Below are 17525 nucleotides of genomic sequence, written 5' to 3' on the forward strand. Positions count from 1 at the left end.
TAATTGAAACATATAGAATTCTTAAGCGGGTTAATGCTGAGAAAATGTTCACCCTGACTGGGGACTCTATAACACAGGGTCACGAACTTAGAATAAGGGGTTGGCCATTTAGGACTGAGATGAGGAGAAATTTCTTCACTCAAAGGGTAGTGATTCTTTGGAATTCTCTACCCCCGAGAGCTGTGCATGCCCAGTCATTGAGTATATTCAAAACAGAAATCAATGAATTTTTGGGAACTAAAGGATTTAAGGGATATGGAGATAATGTGGGAAGGTGGAGTTGAGGGCGAAGATCAGCCACAATCTTATTGAATGGCGGAGCAGGCTAGAAGGGCCGAATGGCCTACTCCTGCTCCTAATTCTCATGTCCTTATGATAGAATTTCACGTTGAGTTTGAGGGTGAAACACTTCAGTCAGAAACGGGAGACTTAAACCTAAATAAAGACAATTACATAGATATGAGGGGCGAGTTAGCTAAGGTAGATTGGGAAATTAGATTAAAAGGTATGACGGTAGATACGCATATTTAAAGAAATATTCCAAAATTCTCCATGAATATGCATTCCATTGAGAAATAAAAACTGCGGTAAAACTCAGGAAAAGTGATGCATCTGTGGTTAACTATAGACAGTAAAGATAGTATTAGATTAAAAGAGACTTATAATGTTACAAAGAATTGTAGTAAGCCTGAGGATTGGGAACGCTTTAGAAACCAGCAAAGGATGACCAAAAATTGATAAAAAGGGAAAAAATAGAATCTGAGGGTAAACTAGCAAGAAATATAAAAATAGATAGCAAGAGCTTCTCCTGCTTTCAGAGTTCTCGCTCTGCCTGGACCCTTCCCTCTGGCCTCTTACCCTCTCTAGAGCTCTTCATTGCAAACTGCTGACGGGACATCGGCCGTCTCAATTTCTCTGCTCCCCTCGCTAACTCCAACCTCCCTCCCTCTGAACTTGCAGCACTCCGCTCGCTCAGATCCAACCCCAACCTTGTCATCACACCCGCTGACCAGGGTGGTGCTGTTGTTGTTTGGCGAACCGACCTATACCTTGCAGAGGCTGATCACTAACTCTCTGACACCTCCTCCTACCTCCCCCTGGACCATGACCCCACCACTGAACATCAAGGCATCATTTCCCAGACCGTCACTGACCTCATCTCCTCTGGGGATCTTCCCTCCATAGCCACCAACCTCATAGTTCCCCAACCCCGCTCAGCCCGCTTCTACCTCCTTCCCAAGATCCACAAACAGGACTGCCCCGGTAGACCCATCGTTTCAGCCTGTTCTTGCCCCACAGAACTTATTCCTTCCTATCTCGACTCTATTTTTCTTCCCGTGTCCACTCTCTTCCCACCTACATCCGCGACTCCTCCGACACCCTCCGTCACTTTAACAGTTTCCAGTTTCCCAGCCCTAACCGTCTCCTTTTCACCGTGGACCTCCAATCCCTCTACACTTCCATCCCCCACCAGGATGGCCTGAGGGCGCTCCACTTCTTCCTCGAGCAGAGGCCCAACCAATCCCCATCCCCCACCCTCCTCCACCTGGCTGAACTTGTTCTCACATTGAACAACTTCTCCTTTAACTCCACTCGCTTCCTCCAAATGAAAGGTGTTGCTATGGGAACCCACATGGGTCTTAGCTATGCCTGCCTTTTCGTGGGATATGTGGAACATTCTTTGTTCCAGTCCTACTCGGGTCCCCTCCCTCACCTCTTTTTCCGGGACATTGATGACTGTATCGGTGCCGCTTCCTGCTCTCGCCCTGAACTAGAAAATTTCATTCACTTTGCATCCAATGTCCACCCTTCCCTCACCTTCACATGGTCCATCTCCGACTCTTCCCTTCCCTTCCTCGACTTCTCCGTCTCCATTTCTGGGGATCGGCTTTCGACCAGTATCCACTGGCTCCCACAGCTCCCTGGACTACACTTCCTCCCACCCCGCATCCTGTAAGGACTCCATTCCATTCTCCCAGTTTCTCCGTTTCCGTCACATCTGCTCTGACGATGCCAACTTTCACACTAGTACCTCGGACATGTCTTCCTTTTTCCTCAACAGAGAATTCCCCTCCGCCGTGGTTAACATGGCCCTCGACCGTGTCCGTTCTATTTCTCGCACCTCTGCTCTCACCCCTTCCCCTCCCTCTCAGAACCACGGCAGGGTTCCCCTTGTCCTCACCTTTCACCCCACCAGCCTCCATGTCCAATGGATCATCCTCCGCCATTTCCGCCACCTCCAGTGTGATCCCACCACCAATCACATCTTCCCCTCCCCTCCCCTCTCAGCATTCCGAAGGGACTGTTCTCTCCGCGACACCCTGGTCCATTCCTCAGTCACCCCCAGCACCCCTCCCCTCCCCATGGCACCTTCCCGTGCAAGCGCAGGAGATGCAGCACCTGCCCTTTTACCCCCTCCCTTCCCAGTATCCAGGGCCCCAAACACTCCTTCCAGGTGAGACACGATTTAGTATACTGTATTCTCACGATGTTGTCTCCTCTACACTGGGGAGACCAAGTGTAGATTGGGTGATCGCGTTGCGGAGCACCTCCGTTCAGTCCGCAAGTGTGACCTTGAGCTTCTGGTTGCCTGTCACGTTAATTCTCCGCTCCATTCCCACTCTGACCTACACTCTGAATGGCGGAGCAGGCTCGAGGAGCCATATGGCCTACTCCTGCTCCTAATTCTTATGTTCTAACTTGCACCAAGTCCCGTTCACCCATCACCCCAGTGCTCACCGACTTACACTGGCTCCTGGTTCAGCAACACCTCGATTTTAAAATTTTCATCCTTGTTTTCACGGCCCCCCCCCGCTATCTCTGTAACCTCCTTCAGCCTCCGGACCGCTGCACCCCTCCAATTCCAGCCCCTTGTGCACCCTCGAGTTTCATCGCTCCACCATTGGCGGCCGTGCTTTCAGCTGCTGAGGCTCAGGAACTTCCCCCCTATCCCTCTCTCCCCCTTTAAGACACTCCTTAAAATCCACTTCTTTGACAAAGCTATTGGTGCCTGTCTCTAATGTGGTGTCAATTTGTGTCTGATAACCCTCCTGTGAAACGCCTGGGGAAGGTTTACTACATTAAAGGCACTATATGCTGCACATTGTTGGTATTTCTGAAACCTTACCATCCACACTTTCTGGCACCAGGGCAGCTCTGAATCAGGTTCTGAATGGTGGGGTGGGAGAAGCCAAAGAAATCTGCCCCAGATGGCTCCACATTTGCGAGTGATTTTCCTCTGAGTGGGGGAAGAAAAGCAGAAACACATTTAAAAATAAGTCAAACCTCTATAGTTCCTGACATCCTGAGATAATGGGTCTAGGGACTAAGAGTTTGTGTCCTTTATTACAAGGTACACGGTTCCTATCCAGATAGCTTGCTCTGTTAGTCCAATGATCCTACACATGCTGTGCAGTTCAGTAAGACCAATATCCAGGGAGACTGGGCCGAATCATCGGGATGACTGCCTCCGACCTTCCTAACCTGTGTGGCTCAGGGCCAACACCATATGGTGCACTTACCAATTGTACCACCCATACCCAGGGACAGTAACCCACACTCACCGAGCCACGGCGATCGCTTTCAACAGGCTGTCATGGCAGGCTGACGCAGAGGAGGCAACCAGGGCATTCTGAGGGTCCACTTCAGGAGCAATCTCGAACTATTAAACACAAACATTCAGTCAATACCTTTCCCCCTCGCCATGCAATATATCACCGAGCATGGTTACACACACTGGGCAAAACCAGTGCAGGAATCACGTGATACCTGACACACCGCCTGCGATACACCGTGTACAATATAATACTGGAGCTAGTCTCAGAGTATTGGTCAAGGATTTTAAAAATCACTTTTGAAGTGTCCCTGCTTCTTTCTCACTTGCCAGTTCTAGTTTCATTGTTTCTTTACTGATGTACTCAATATCAATCTCTAACTCCTTCAGCGCAGGGTACAAGCTGACAGCACCGTTCCCCCTCCCGGCCAACATGTAGCCCTCCTCCCAACCCCCAGCCCACTCCCAGCCACACTGTGCCCCTTTCCACCCCACCCCACCCCCCGGCCCACACTGTGCCCCCCCCCCCCGCCACCCCCCACCCGGCCGATACTGTGGCCCCACCCCCCCCCGCGGCCCACACTGTGCCCCCTGCCGTCGAGAGCTGCACTGTTCTCGATTCCCGTCCATCCGTGGTCTCAGCGAGATGTAGCGCTGTGGGCCCAGGTCCCCATGTAGCTGGATTGAGACAGTCCAAAGCCAATTAATTTACAGCCCTCATAGTTAACAGACAGAGGGCACTGTCACCTCATCAGTCGGGGCTGCTCTTAAACCCAGGCCCCAGTGTCGAGGGGACAATTTCAAATTGGGGTTCTGACGTGGTGACTACAAATGTTTTTATACACAGTCAGCATACAAGGAGAGAGACACACAGTCCAGCAATCCCTCCAATATGCTGGGCACTATCAGCAGTGAAGATGAAAACTCGCGTTAACTGTAAAGAAGGGTCCCAAGACTTGTAAACTTTTGCAAGTTTATTCAGAGATGTGTTTTGGGAGCGGTTTTATCAGCGGGGGGAGAGGTGGGGACATCAATCAGGGTCAGGGAGTGGGGCTCAGGGTCAGGGAGAGGATATCAGGGATTGGGGGTCAGGGTCGCAGCGGGGGTCAGGGAGCAGGGCTCAGGGTCAGGGAGCGGGGCTCAGGGTCAGGGAGCGGGGCTCAGGGTCAGGGAGCGGGGAGCGGGGGTCAGGGAGCGGGGAGCGGGGGTCAGGGAGGGTGGGTCAGGGTCAGGGAGGTGGGCTCATGGTCAGGGAGCGGGGCTCAGGGTCAGTGAGCGGGATTCAGGAAGCGGGGGTCAGGGTCAGGAAGTGGGAGTCAGGGAGCGGGGGTCAGAGAGCGGGGTTCAGAGAGCGGGAATCAGGGAGCGGGGGGTCAGGGAGAGGGGTCAATGTCAGGGAGCGGGGGTCAGGGAGCAAGGGTCAGGGTCAGGGGTCAGGAAGCAGGGTTAAGGAAGCGGTGATCAGGGTCAGGGAGAAGGGATCAGGGTCAGGGAGCGGGGATCAGGGTCAGGGAGCGGGGATCAGGGTCAGGGAGCGGGGATCAGGGTCAGGGAGCGGGGATCAGGGTCAGGGAGCGGGGATCAGGGTCAGGGAACGGGGATCAGGGTCAGGGAGCGGGGATCAGGGTCAGGGAGCGGGGATCAGGGTCAAGGAGTGGGGCTCGGGGCTCAGGGTCTGGGAGCGGGACTCAGGGTCGGGGAGCGGGGCTCAGGGTCGGGGTCGGGGAGCGGGGTTCAGGGTTGGTGAGCGGGGCTCAGGGTCAGGAGGGGCTCAGTGTCAGGGAGGTGGGCAACTAACTTCCAAACAAATTTATTTCGATTCTTTGCAATTTGTCTGAAAGTGAATCCATCTTGAAAAGAGCCGTAGTCACATGAAAACTGAGGGTCGGGGAGCGGATTTAGGGTCAGGGAGCTGGGGTCAGGGTAAGGGAGCGGGGCTCAGTGTCAGGGAGGTGGGGGTCGTGGAGCAGGGGTCAGGGTCAGGGAGCTGGGGTCAGGGAGTGGGGCTCAGGGAGCAGGGTTCAGGGAGCGGGACTCAGGGTCAGGGAGCGGGGCACAGCGTCAGGAAGCGGGGCACAGGGTCAGGAGCTGGAGATCAGGGAGCGGGCATCAGGGGTCAGGGAGGGCGGTTAGGTTCAGGGAGAGGGGTTCAGAGGTCAGGGAGAGAGGCTCAGGGGTCAGGGAGCAGAGGTCAAGGATCAGGGTTCAGTGACAGGGAGCTGGGGTCAGAAAGCGGGGTTCAGGGTCAGCGGTCAGAGTCGGGGAGCGGGGCTCAGGGAGCGGAGCTCAGGGTCAGGGAGCAGGGCTCAGGGTCAGGGAGAGGGGGTCAGGGTCAGGAGCGGGGGTCAGGGATCGGGGTCAGGGAGCGGAGGTCAGGGTCAGGAAGCTGGGCTCAGCGAGCGGGGCTCAGGATTAGGGAGCGGGGCTCAAGGTCAGGGAGCGGGGCTCAGGGAGCGGGGGTTAGGGAGCAGGGAGTAGGCGTCATGGAGCAGGGCTCAAGGTCAGGGAGCGGGGGTCAGGGAGCGGGGCTCAGGGTCAGGGAGCAGGGGTCAGGGAACAGGGCTCAGGGTCAGGGAGCGGGGCTCAGGATCAGGGAGCAAGGCTCAGGGAGTGGGGAGCGGGGCTCAGGGAGCGGGGGTCAGGGAGCAGGAATCAGGGAGCGGGGGGTCAGGGGGGGTCAATATCAGGGAGCTGGTCAGGGTCAGGGAACGGGGATCAGGGAGCAAGGGTCAGGGTCAGGGGTCAGGGATCAGGGCTAAGAAAGCGAGGGTCAGGGTCGGAGAGCCAGACTCGGGGTCGGGGAGCGGGACTCGGGGGGGGGAGCGGGACTCGGGGTCGGGGAGCGGGACGCGATGTCGGGGAGCCGGACTCGGTCGGGGTCGGGGAGCCGGACTCGGGGTCGGGGAGCCGGACTCGGGGTCAGGAGGCGGAGTTCAGGGTTGGTGAGCGGGGCTCAGGGTCAGGGGGGGCTCAGGGTCAGGGAGCGGGGGTCAGGGAGCGGGTTTAGGGTCAGGGAGCAGGGCTCAGTGTCAGGCAGGGGGACGGGTTTCGGAGCGGGGGTCAGGGTCAGGGAGTGGGGCTCAGGGAGCAGGGGTCAGGGAGAGGGTTTAGGGTCAGGGAGCGGGGCTCAGTGTCAGGCAGGGGGAGGGGTTTCGGAGCGGGGTCAGGGTCAGGAGCTGGAGATCGGGGAGCGGGCGTCAGGGGTCAGGGAGGGCGGTCAGGTTCAGGGAGGGTGATTCAGGGGTCAGGAAGCGGGGCTCAGAGTCAGGGAGCAGGGCATAGGGCCAGGGAGCGGTGATCAGGGTCAGGAGCTGGGGTCAGGGAGAGGGGATCAGGGAGCAGGGGTCAGGGAGCGGGACTCAGGGTCAGGGAGCGGGGCTCAGGGAGCGGGGCTCAGAAACCGCGAGTCAGGGATCAGGGAGGTGGGGGTCAGGTTCAGGGAGTGGGGGGCTCAGGGTCAGGAAGCGGGGCTCAGGGGTCAGGGAGCATGGGTCCGGGTCAGGGAGGTGGGTTCATTGAGCGGGGGTCAGGGTCAGGGAGCTGGGGTCAGGTAGCGGGGGTCAGGGAGCGGGGATCAAGGTCAGGGAGCAGGGCTCAGGTCCAGAGGTCAAGGTTGGGGAGCGGGGCTCAGGGTCGGGGAGCGGGGCTCAGGGTTGGGGAGCGGGGCTCAGGGTCGGGGAGCAGGGGTCGGGGTCAGGCAGCAGGGGCCAAGGAGCTGGGGTCAGGGAGCTGGGGTCAGAAAGCGGGGTTCAGGGTCAGCGTTGTGGAGCGGGGCTCAGGGTCAGGGAGCCGGGCTCAGGGTCAGGGAGCAGGGCTCAGGGAGCGGGGCACAGCGTCAGGGAGCGGGGCACAGCGTCAGGAAGCGGGGCACAGGGTCAGGAGCTGGAGATCAGGGAGCGGGCGTCAGGGGTCAGGGAGGGCGGTTAGGTTCAGGGAGGGGGGTTCAGGGGTCAGGGAGAGTGGCTCAGGGGTCAGGGAGCAGAGGTCAAGGATCAGGGTTCAGTGACAGGGAGCTGGGGTCAGAAAGCGGGGTTCAGGGTCAGCGGTCAGAGTCGGGGAGCGGGGCTCAGGGTCAGGGAGCCGGGCTCAGGGAGCGGAGTCAGGGTCAGGGAGCTGGCCTCAGGGTCAGGGAGCAGGGGTCAGGGAACAGGGCTCAGGTAGCGGGGCTCAGGATCAGGGAGCGGGGCTCAGGGGTCAGGGAGCGGCGAGCGGGGGTCAGGGAGCGGGGCTCAGGGTCAGGAAGTGGGAGTCAGGGAGCGTGGGTAAGAGAGTGGGGGTCAGAGAGCGGGGGTCAGGGAGCAGGAATCAGGGAGCGGTGGGTCAGGGAGGGGGGGTCAATGTCAGGGAGCTGGTCAGGGTCAGGGAACGGGGATCAGGGAGCAAGGGTCAGGGTCAGGGGTCAGGGGTCAGGACTAAGGAAGCGAGGGGAGCGGGACTCAGGGTCGGGGAGCTGGACTCGGGGTCGGGGAGCCGGACTCGGGGTCGGGGAGCCGGACTCGGGGTCGGGGAGCCGGACTCGGGGTCGGAGAGCGGGGCTCTGGGTCAGGAGGCGGAGTTCAGGGTTGGTGAGCGGGGCTCAGGGTCAGGCGGGTCTCAGGCAGGTGATCAGGGTCAGGAGCTGGGGTCAGGGAGAGGGGATCAGGGAGCAGGGAGCGGGGCTCAGAAACCGCGAGTCAGGGATCAGGGAGGTGGGGGTCTGGTTCAGGGAGCGGGGCTCAGGAGTCAGGGAGAGGGCCTCAGGGTCAGGATGCAGGGCTCAGGGGTCAGGGAGCTGGGGTCAGAAAGCGGGGGTCAGGGAGCAGGGCTCAGGGAGCGGGGCACAGCGTCAGGAAGCGGGGCACAGGTTCAGGAGCTGGAGATCAGGAAGCAGGCGTCAGGGGTCAGGGAGGGCGGTTAGGTTCAGGGAGGGGGGTTCAGGGGTCAGGGAGAGGGGCTCAGGGGTCAGGGAGAGGGGTTCAGGGGTCAGGGAGCTGGGGTCAGAAAGCGGGGTTCAGGGTCAGCGGTCAGAGTCGGGGAGCGGGGCTCAGGGTCAGGGAGCGGAGCTCAGGGTCAGGGAGCGGAGCTCAGGGTCAGGGAGCGGAGCTCAGGGAGCGGAGCTCAGGGTCAGGGAGCGGAGCTCAGGGTCAGGGATCGGGGTCAGGGTCAGGAGCGGGAGCGGGGGTCAGGGATCGGGGTCAGGGAGCGGGTTCAGGGAGCGGAGGTCAGGGTCAGGCAGCTGGGCTCAGCGAGCGGGGCTCAGGATTAGGTAGCGGGGCTCAAGGTCAGGGAGCGGGGCTCAGGGAGTGGGGGTTAGGGAGCAGGGAGTAGGCGTCATGGAGCAGGGCTCAAGGTCAGGGAGCGGGGCTCAGGGTCAGGGAGCAGGGGTCAGGGAACAGGGCTCAGGGACCGGGGCTCAGGATCAGGGAGCGGGGCTCAGGGGTCAGGGAGCGGCGAGCGGGGGTCAGGGAGCGGGGCTCAGGGTCAGGAAGTGGGAGTCAGGGAGCATGGGTAAGAGAGTGGGGGTCAGAGAGCGCGGGTCAGGGAGCAGAAATCAGGGAGCGGTGGGGTCAATGTCAGGGAGCTGGTCAGGGTCAGGGAACGGGGATCAGGGAGCAAGGGTCAGGGTCAGGGGTCAGGGATCAGGGCTAAGGAAGCGGGGGTCAGGGTCGGGGAGCCGGACTCTGGGTCGGGGAGCCGGACTCTGGGTCGGGGAGCCGGACTCTGGGTCGGGGAGCCGGACTCTGGGTCGGGGAGCCGGACTCAGGGTCAGGAGGCAGAGTTCAGGCATGGTGAGCAGGGCTCAGGGTCAGTGGGGGCTCAGGGTCAGGGAGCGGGACTCAGGGTCAGGGAGCGGGACTCAGGGTCAGGAGCTGGAGATCGGGGAGCGGGCGTCAGGGGTCAGGGAGGGCGGTCAGGTTCAGGGAGGGTGATTCAGGGGTCAGGGAGAGGGGTCAAGGATCGGGGTTCAGTGTCAGGGAGCTGGGGTCAGAAAGCGGGGTTCAGGGTCAGGGAGCCGGGCTCAGGGTCAGGGATCAGGGCTAAGAAAGCGAGGGTCAGGGTCGGAGAGCCAGACTCGGGGTCGGGGAGCGGGACTCGGGGGGGGGAGCGGGACTCGGGGTCGGGGAGCGGGACGCGATGTCGGGGAGCCGGACTCGGTCGGGGTCGGGGAGCCGGACTCGGGGTCGGGGAGCCGGACTCGGGGTCGGGGAGCCGGACTCGGGGTCAGGAGGCGGAGTTCAGGGTTGGTGAGCGGGGCTCAGGGTCAGGGGGGGCTCAGGGTCAGGGAGCGGGGGTCAGGGAGCGGGTTTAGGGTCAGGGAGCAGGGCTCAGTGTCAGGCAGGGGGACGGGTTTCGGAGCGGGGGTCAGGGTCAGGGTCAGGGAGTGGGGCTCAGGGAGCAGGGGTCAGGGAGAGGGTTTAGGGTCAGGGAGCGGGGCTCAGTGTCAGGCAGGGGGAGGGGTTTCGGAGCGGGGTCAGGGTCAGGAGCTGGAGATCGGGGAGCGGGCGTCAGGGGTCAGGGAGGGCGGTCAGGTTCAGGGAGGGTGATTCAGGGGTCAGGAAGCGGGGCTCAGAGTCAGGGAGCAGGGCATAGGGCCAGGGAGCGGTGATCAGGGTCAGGAGCTGGGGTCAGGGAGAGGGGATCAGGGAGCAGGGGTCAGGGAGCGGGACTCAGGGTCAGGGAGCGGGGCTCAGGGAGCGGGGCTCAGAAACCGCGAGTCAGGGATCAGGGAGGTGGGGGTCAGGTTCAGGGAGTGGGGGGCTCAGGAGTCAGCGAGAGGGGCTCAGGGTCAGGAAGCGGGGCTCAGGGGTCAGGGAGCATGGGTCCGGGTCAGGGAGGTGGGTTCATTGAGCGGGGGTCAGGGTCAGGGAGCTGGGGTCAGGTAGCGGGGGTCAGGGAGCGGGGATCAAGGTCAGGGAGCAGGGCTCAGGTCCAGAGGTCAAGGTTGGGGAGCGGGGCTCAGGGTCGGGGAGCGGGGCTCAGGGTTGGGGAGCGGGGCTCAGGGTCGGGGAGCAGGGGTCGGGGTCAGGCAGCAGGGGCCAAGGAGCTGGGGTCAGGGAGCTGGGGTCAGAAAGCGGGGTTCAGGGTCAGCGTTGTGGAGCGGGGCTCAGGGTCAGGGAGCCGGGCTCAGGGTCAGGGAGCAGGGCTCAGGGAGCGGGGCACAGCGTCAGGGAGCGGGGCACAGCGTCAGGAAGCGGGGCACAGGGTCAGGAGCTGGAGATCAGGGAGCGGGCGTCAGGGGTCAGGGAGGGCGGTTAGGTTCAGGGAGGGGGGTTCAGGGGTCAGGGAGAGTGGCTCAGGGGTCAGGGAGCAGAGGTCAAGGATCAGGGTTCAGTGACAGGGAGCTGGGGTCAGAAAGCGGGGTTCAGGGTCAGCGGTCAGAGTCGGGGAGCGGGGCTCAGGGTCAGGGAGCCGGGCTCAGGGAGCGGAGTCAGGGTCAGGGAGCTGGCCTCAGGGTCAGGGAGCAGGGGTCAGGGAACAGGGCTCAGGTAGCGGGGCTCAGGATCAGGGAGCGGGGCTCAGGGGTCAGGGAGCGGCGAGCGGGGGTCAGGGAGCGGGGCTCAGGGTCAGGAAGTGGGAGTCAGGGAGCGTGGGTAAGAGAGTGGGGGTCAGAGAGCGGGGGTCAGGGAGCAGGAATCAGGGAGCGGTGGGTCAGGGAGGGGGGGTCAATGTCAGGGAGCTGGTCAGGGTCAGGGAACGGGGATCAGGGAGCAAGGGTCAGGGTCAGGGGTCAGGGGTCAGGACTAAGGAAGCGAGGGGAGCGGGACTCAGGGTCGGGGAGCTGGACTCGGGGTCGGGGAGCCGGACTCGGGGTCGGGGAGCCGGACTCGGGGTCGGGGAGCCGGACTCGGGGTCGGAGAGCGGGGCTCTGGGTCAGGAGGCGGAGTTCAGGGTTGGTGAGCGGGGCTCAGGGTCAGGCGGGTCTCAGGCAGGTGATCAGGGTCAGGAGCTGGGGTCAGGGAGAGGGGATCAGGGAGCAGGGAGCGGGGCTCAGAAACCGCGAGTCAGGGATCAGGGAGGTGGGGGTCTGGTTCAGGGAGCGGGGCTCAGGAGTCAGGGAGAGGGCCTCAGGGTCAGGATGCAGGGCTCAGGGGTCAGGGAGCTGGGGTCAGAAAGCGGGGGTCAGGGTCAGCGTCGTGGAGCGGGGCTCAGGGTCAGGGAGCCGGGCTCTGGGTCAGGGAGCAGGGCTCTGGGAGCGGGGCACAGCGTCAGGAAGCGGGGCACAGGTTCAGGAGCTGGAGATCAGGAAGCAGGCGTCAGGGGTCAGGGAGGGCGGTTAGGTTCAGGGAGGGGGGTTCAGGGGTCAGGGAGAGGGGCTCAGGGGTCAGGGAGAGGGGTTCAGGGGTCAGGGAGCTGGGGTCAGAAAGCGGGGTTCAGGGTCAGCGGTCAGAGTCGGGGAGCGGGGCTCAGGGTCAGGGAGCGGAGCTCAGGGTCAGGGAGCGGAGCTCAGGGTCAGGGAGCGGAGCTCAGGGAGCGGAGCTCAGGGTCAGGGAGCGGAGCTCAGGGTCAGGGATCGGGGTCAGGGTCAGGAGCGGGAGCGGGGGTCAGGGATCGGGGTCAGGGAGCGGGTTCAGGGAGCGGAGGTCAGGGTCAGGCAGCTGGGCTCAGCGAGCGGGGCTCAGGATTAGGTAGCGGGGCTCAAGGTCAGGGAGCGGGGCTCAGGGAGTGGGGGTTAGGGAGCAGGGAGTAGGCGTCATGGAGCAGGGCTCAAGGTCAGGGAGCGGGGCTCAGGGTCAGGGAGCAGGGGTCAGGGAACAGGGCTCAGGGACCGGGGCTCAGGATCAGGGAGCGGGGCTCAGGGGTCAGGGAGCGGCGAGCGGGGGTCAGGGAGCGGGGCTCAGGGTCAGGAAGTGGGAGTCAGGGAGCATGGGTAAGAGAGTGGGGGTCAGAGAGCGCGGGTCAGGGAGCAGAAATCAGGGAGCGGTGGGGTCAATGTCAGGGAGCTGGTCAGGGTCAGGGAACGGGGATCAGGGAGCAAGGGTCAGGGTCAGGGGTCAGGGATCAGGGCTAAGGAAGCGGGGGTCAGGGTCGGGGAGCCGGACTCTGGGTCGGGGAGCCGGACTCTGGGTCGGGGAGCCGGACTCTGGGTCGGGGAGCCGGACTCAGGGTCGGGGAGCCGGACTCAGGGTCGGGGAGCCGGACTCAGGGTCAGGAGGCAGAGTTCAGGCATGGTGAGCAGGGCTCAGGGTCAGTGGGGGCTCAGGGTCAGGGAGCGGGACTCAGGGTCAGGGAGCAGGGCACAGGGTCAGGAGCTGGAGATCGGGGAGCGGGCGTCAGGGGTCAGGGAGGGCGGTCAGGTTCAGGGAGGGTGATTCAGGGGTCAGGGAGAGGGGTCAAGGATCGGGGTTCAGTGTCAGGGAGCTGGGGTCAGAAAGCGGGGTTCAGGGTCAGGGAGCCGGGCTCAGGGTCAGGGAGCAGGGCGAGGGGCTCAGGGTCAAGAATCGGGGGTCAGGGTCAGGAGCGGGGGTCAGGGTAAGGGAGCGGGGCTCAGAGTCAGGGAGCGGGGCTCAGGGTCAGGGAGCGGGGCTCAGGGTCAGGGAGCGGGGCTCAGGGTCAGGGGTCAGGGAGCGGGTTCAGGGAGCGGGGATCAGGGTCAGGCAGCTGGGCTCAGCGAGCGGGGCTCAGGATTAGGGAGCGGGGCTCAAGGTCAGGGAGCGGGGCTCAGGGAGCGGGGGTTAGGGAGCAGGGAGTGGGCGTCAGGGGGCAGGGCTCAAGGTCAGGGAGTGGGGGTCAGGGAGCGGGGCTCAGGGTCAGGGAGCAGGGGTCAGGGAGCAGGGATCAGGGAGCGGGTCTCAGGGTCAGGGAGCGGGTCTCAGGGTCGGGGAGCGGGTCTCAGGGTCGGGGAGCGGGGCTCAGGGTCGGGGAGCGGGGAACGGTGTTCAGGGTCAGGGGTCAGTGTCGGAGAGCGGGGCTCTGGGTCAGAAGGCGGAGTTCAGGGTTGGTGAGTGGGGCTCAAGGTCAGGGGGGCTCAGGGTCAGGGAGCGGGCTCAGGGATCGCCGGTCAGGGTCAGGCAGCTGGGATCAGGGAGCGGGGCTCAGGGTCAGGGAGCGGGGCTCAGGGTCAGGGAGCGGGGCTCAGGGAGTGGGGGTCAGGGTCAGAGAGCGTGGGTCAGGGTCAGAGAGCGTGGGTCAGGGTCAGAGAGCAGGGGTCACGGTCAGGGAGCTGGGGTCAGGAAGCGGGGCTCAGAGTCAGGGAGCAGGTCTCAGGGTTAGGGAGTGGGGCATAGGGCCAGCGGTGATCAGGGTCAGGAGCTGGGGTCAGGGAGAGGGGCTCAGGGAGCGGGACTCAGAAACCGAGAGTCAGGGATCAGGGAGGTGGGGGTCAGGTTCAGGGAGCAGGGCTCAGGAGTCAGGGAGAGGGGCTCAGGGTCAGGAAGCGGGGCTCAGGGGTCAGGGAGAGGTGCTCAGGGAGCATGGGTCAGGGTCAGGGAGGTGGGCTCATTGTCATTGAGCGGGAGTCAGGGTCAGGGGTCAAGGTTGGGGAGAGGGGCACAGGGTCGGGAAGCGGGGCTCAGGGTTGGGAAGCGGGGCTCAGGGTTGGGAAGCAGGGGTCGGGGTCAGGGAGCAGTGGTCAAGGATCGGGGTTCAGTGTCAGGGAGCTGGGGTCAGAAAGCGGGGGTCAGGGTCAGCGGTTAGAGTCGTGGAGCAGGGCTCAGGGTCAGGGAGCCGAGCTCAGGGTCAGGGAGCAGGGCTCAGGGAGCGGGGCTCAGGGTAAGGGAGCGGGGCTCAGGGATCGGGGTCAGGGAGTGGGGGTCAGGGTCAGGCAGCTGGGATCAGGGAACGGGAGCGGGGCTCAAGATTAGCGAGCGGGGCTCAAGGTCAGGGAGTTGGGCTCAAGGTCAGGGAGCGGGGCACAGGGTCAGGGAGCCGGGGTCAGGGAGCGGGAGCGGTGGTCAGAAACCGAGAGTCAGGAATCATGGAGGTGGGGGTCAGGTTCAGGGAGCGGGGCTCAGGAGTCAGGGAGAGGGGTTCAGGGTCAGAGAGCGGGGCTCAGGGGTCAGGGTGAGGGGCTCAGGGGTCAGGGAGGTTGAGTCAGGGTCAGGTAGGTGGGCTCATGGTCAGGGAGCGGGGGTCAGGGAGCGGGGGCCAGGGTCAGGGAGCTGGGCTCAGTGAGCGGGGTTCTGAGAGCAGGGGTCAGGGTCAGGAGCTGGGGTCAGGGAGCAGGTATCAGGGGTCAGGGAGGATGGTCAGGTTCAGTGAGCGGGGCTCAGGGTTGGGGAGTGGGGCTCAGGGTCGGGGAGTGGGGCTCAGGGTCGGGAGCTGGGGTCAGGGAGCAGGGGTTAGGATCAGGAAGCGGGGCGCGGGGCTCAGTGATTGGGATGAAGGGTCAGGGAACGAGGGTCAGGTTCAGGGAGCTGGGCTCAGGGAGTAGGGGTCAGGGTCAGGAGCTGAGGTCAGGGAGCGGGGGTCAGGTGTCAGGGAGGGAGGCTCATTGTCATTGAGCGGGGGTCAGGGTCAGGGTCAGGGAGCGGGGGTCAGGGAGTGGGGATCAGGGTCAGGGAGCAGGGCTCAGGTTCAGGGGTCAAGGTTGGGGAGCGGGGCTCAGGGTCAGGGAGCGGGGGTCGGGGTCAGGAGCTGGGGTCAGGGAGCGGGTGTCAGGAGTCAGGGATGGGGCTCAGGTTCAGGGGGCGGGGCTCAGGGGTCAGGGAGCATGGGTCAGGGCCAGGGAGCGTGGGTCAGGGAGTGGGGGTCAGGGAGTAGGGCTCAGGGAACGGGGAGCAGAGCTCATGGTCAGGGAGCGGGGTCAGGTTCAGGGGTCAAGGTTGAGGAGCGGGGCTCAAGGTCAGGTTCAGGGGTCAAGGTTGGGGAGCGGGGCTCAGGGAGAGGGGTCAGAGTCAGGGAGAGGGGCTCAGAGTCAGGGAGAGGGGCTCAGAGTCGGGGAGCAATGCTCAGGGTCAGGGCATGGAGCTCAGGGTCGGGGCGCGGGGCTCAGGGTCGGGGAACAGTGATCAGGGAGCGGGGCTCGGGGTCAGGGAGCGGGGCACGGGGTCAGGGAGCGGGGCTCAGAGTCAGTGAGAGGGGCTCAGGGTCCGTGAGAGGGGCTCAGGGTCGGGGCGTGGGAGTCAGGGTCGGGGCGCGGGGCTCAGGGTCGGGGAGCGGGGCTCAGGGTCGGGGAGCGGGGCTCAGGGTCGGGGAGCGGGGCTCAGCGTTAGGGGTCAGGGTCGGGGAGCGGGGCTCAGGGTCGGGGAGCGGGGCTCAGCGTGAAGGGTTAGGGTCGGGAGTGGGGCTCAGGGTCGGGGAGCGGGGCTCAGGGTTGGGGAGCGGGGCTCAGGGTCGGGGAGCGGGGCTCAGGGTCGGGGAGCGGGAGTCGGGGATCAGGGTCAGGGAGTAGGAAGTAGGAAGTAGGGGTCAGGGTCAGGGAGAGGGGCTCAGGGTCCGGGATCAGGGTTCACGGTCAGAGAGCGGGGCTCAGGTTAAGAGAGTGGGTTCAGGGTCACAGTGCGGGGCTCAGGGGGTCAGAGAGCGTGGGTCAGAGTCAGGGAGCGGGTGTCAGGGAGCGGGGTTCAGGGTCAGAGAGCGCGGGCAGGGAGCGGGGGTCAGGGAGCGGGGGTCAGGGAGCGAGGCTTAGTGTCAGGAAGTGGGGCTCAGGGGTCATGGATAGCGGCTCAGGGTCAGGGAGCTTGGGTCAGGGTCAGGGAGGTGGGCTCATTGTCATTGAGCGGGGGTCAGGGTCAGGGAGCGGGGGTCAGGGAGTGGGGATCAGGGTCAGGGAGCAGGGCTCAGGTTCAGGGGTCAAGGTTGGGGAGCGGGGGTTAGGGTCAGGGAGCGGGGTCAGGGAGCGGCGCTCAGGTTCAGGGGTCAAGGTTGGGGAGCGGGGTTCAAGGTCAGGTTCAGGGGTCAAGGTTGGGGAGCGGGGCTCAGGGAGAGGGGTCAGAGTCAGGGAGAGGGGCTCAGAGTCAGGGAGAGGGGCTCAGAGTCGGGGAGCAATGCTCAGGGTCAGGGCATGGAGCTCAGGGTCAGGGCGCGAGGCTCAGGGTCGGGGAACAGTGATTAGGGAGCGGGGCACGGGGTCAGGGAGCGGGGCACGGGGTCAGGGAGCGGGGCTCAGAGTCAGTGAGAGGGGCTCAGGTTCAGGGAGCAGGGCTCAGGGGTCAGGGAGCGTGGGTCAGGGTCAGGGAGCAGGGCTCAGGTTCAGGTTCAGGGGTCAAGGTTGGGGAGCGGGGCTCAGGGTCCGGGAGAGGGGCTCAGGGTCGGGGCGTGGGAGTCAGGGTCGGGGCGCGGGGCTCAGGGTCGGGGAGTGGGGCTCAGCGTTAGGGGTCAGGGTCGGGAAGCGGGGCTCAGGGTCGGGGAGCTGGACTCAGGGTCAGGGAGCGGGGCTCAGGGTTGGGTAGCGCGGGGCTCAGGGTCGGGGAGCGGGGCTCAGGGTCGGGGAGCGGGGCTCAGCGTGAAAGGTTAGGGTCGGGAGTGGGGTTCAGGGTCGGGGAGCTGGACTCAGGGTCGGGGAGCGGGGCTCAGGGTTGGGTAGCGCAGGGCTCAGGGTCGGGGAGCGGGGCTCAGGGGGCGGGGCTCAGGGTCAAGGAGCGGGGGTCAAGGTCAGGGATCGGGGGTCAGGGAGCGAGGCTCAGGTCAGGGAGCGGGGCACAGGGTCAAGGAGCGGGGGTCAGGGTCAGGGATCGGGAGTCAGGGTCAGGGTCAGGGATCGGGAGTCGGGGATCAGGGTCAGGGAGCAGGGATCAGGGAGGAGGGTCAGGTTCAGTGAGCGGGACTCAGGGTCAGGTAGAGGGGCTCAGAGAGCAGGGATCAGGGTCAGGGAGCGGGCGTCAAGGTCAGGGAGCTGGGGTCAGGAAGCGGGGCTCAGAGTCAGGGAGCGAGGGTCCCGGAGCGGGGGTCAGGGAGCTGCGGTCAGGGAGAGGAGCTCAGGGAGCAGGTGTCAGGGTCAGGGAGCGGGGCTCAGGGTCAGATAGCAGGGGCTGAGGATCGGGAGCGTGGGTAGTGGTCAGGGACGGGCGGTCAGGTTCAGGGAGCGGGGCTGAGAGGTCAGGGGTCAGGGAGA

The 17525-nt window shown here is 64.1% G+C and overlaps 1 protein-coding gene across 2 annotated transcripts in view; it reads right to left on the reverse strand.

Annotated features, from left to right (window-relative positions):
* Positions 1-17525, reverse strand: part of tbrg1 (transforming growth factor beta regulator 1) — a 120472-nt gene that overhangs the window by 13520 nt on the left and 89427 nt on the right. For both annotated transcript variants that reach the window (XM_070865925.1, XM_070865924.1), the window contains exons 12-13: positions 3564-3661; positions 3128-3238 (exon numbers count right to left, since the gene is read on the reverse strand). In XM_070865925.1, coding sequence (XP_070722026.1) covers positions 3128-3238; positions 3564-3661 — 209 coding nt within the window. The remainder of the gene's footprint in view (positions 1-3127; positions 3239-3563; positions 3662-17525) is intronic.

Source organism: Pristiophorus japonicus, chromosome 22 (assembly GCF_044704955.1).
Source record: "Pristiophorus japonicus isolate sPriJap1 chromosome 22, sPriJap1.hap1, whole genome shotgun sequence".
NCBI lineage: Eukaryota > Metazoa > Chordata > Chondrichthyes > Pristiophoridae > Pristiophorus > Pristiophorus japonicus.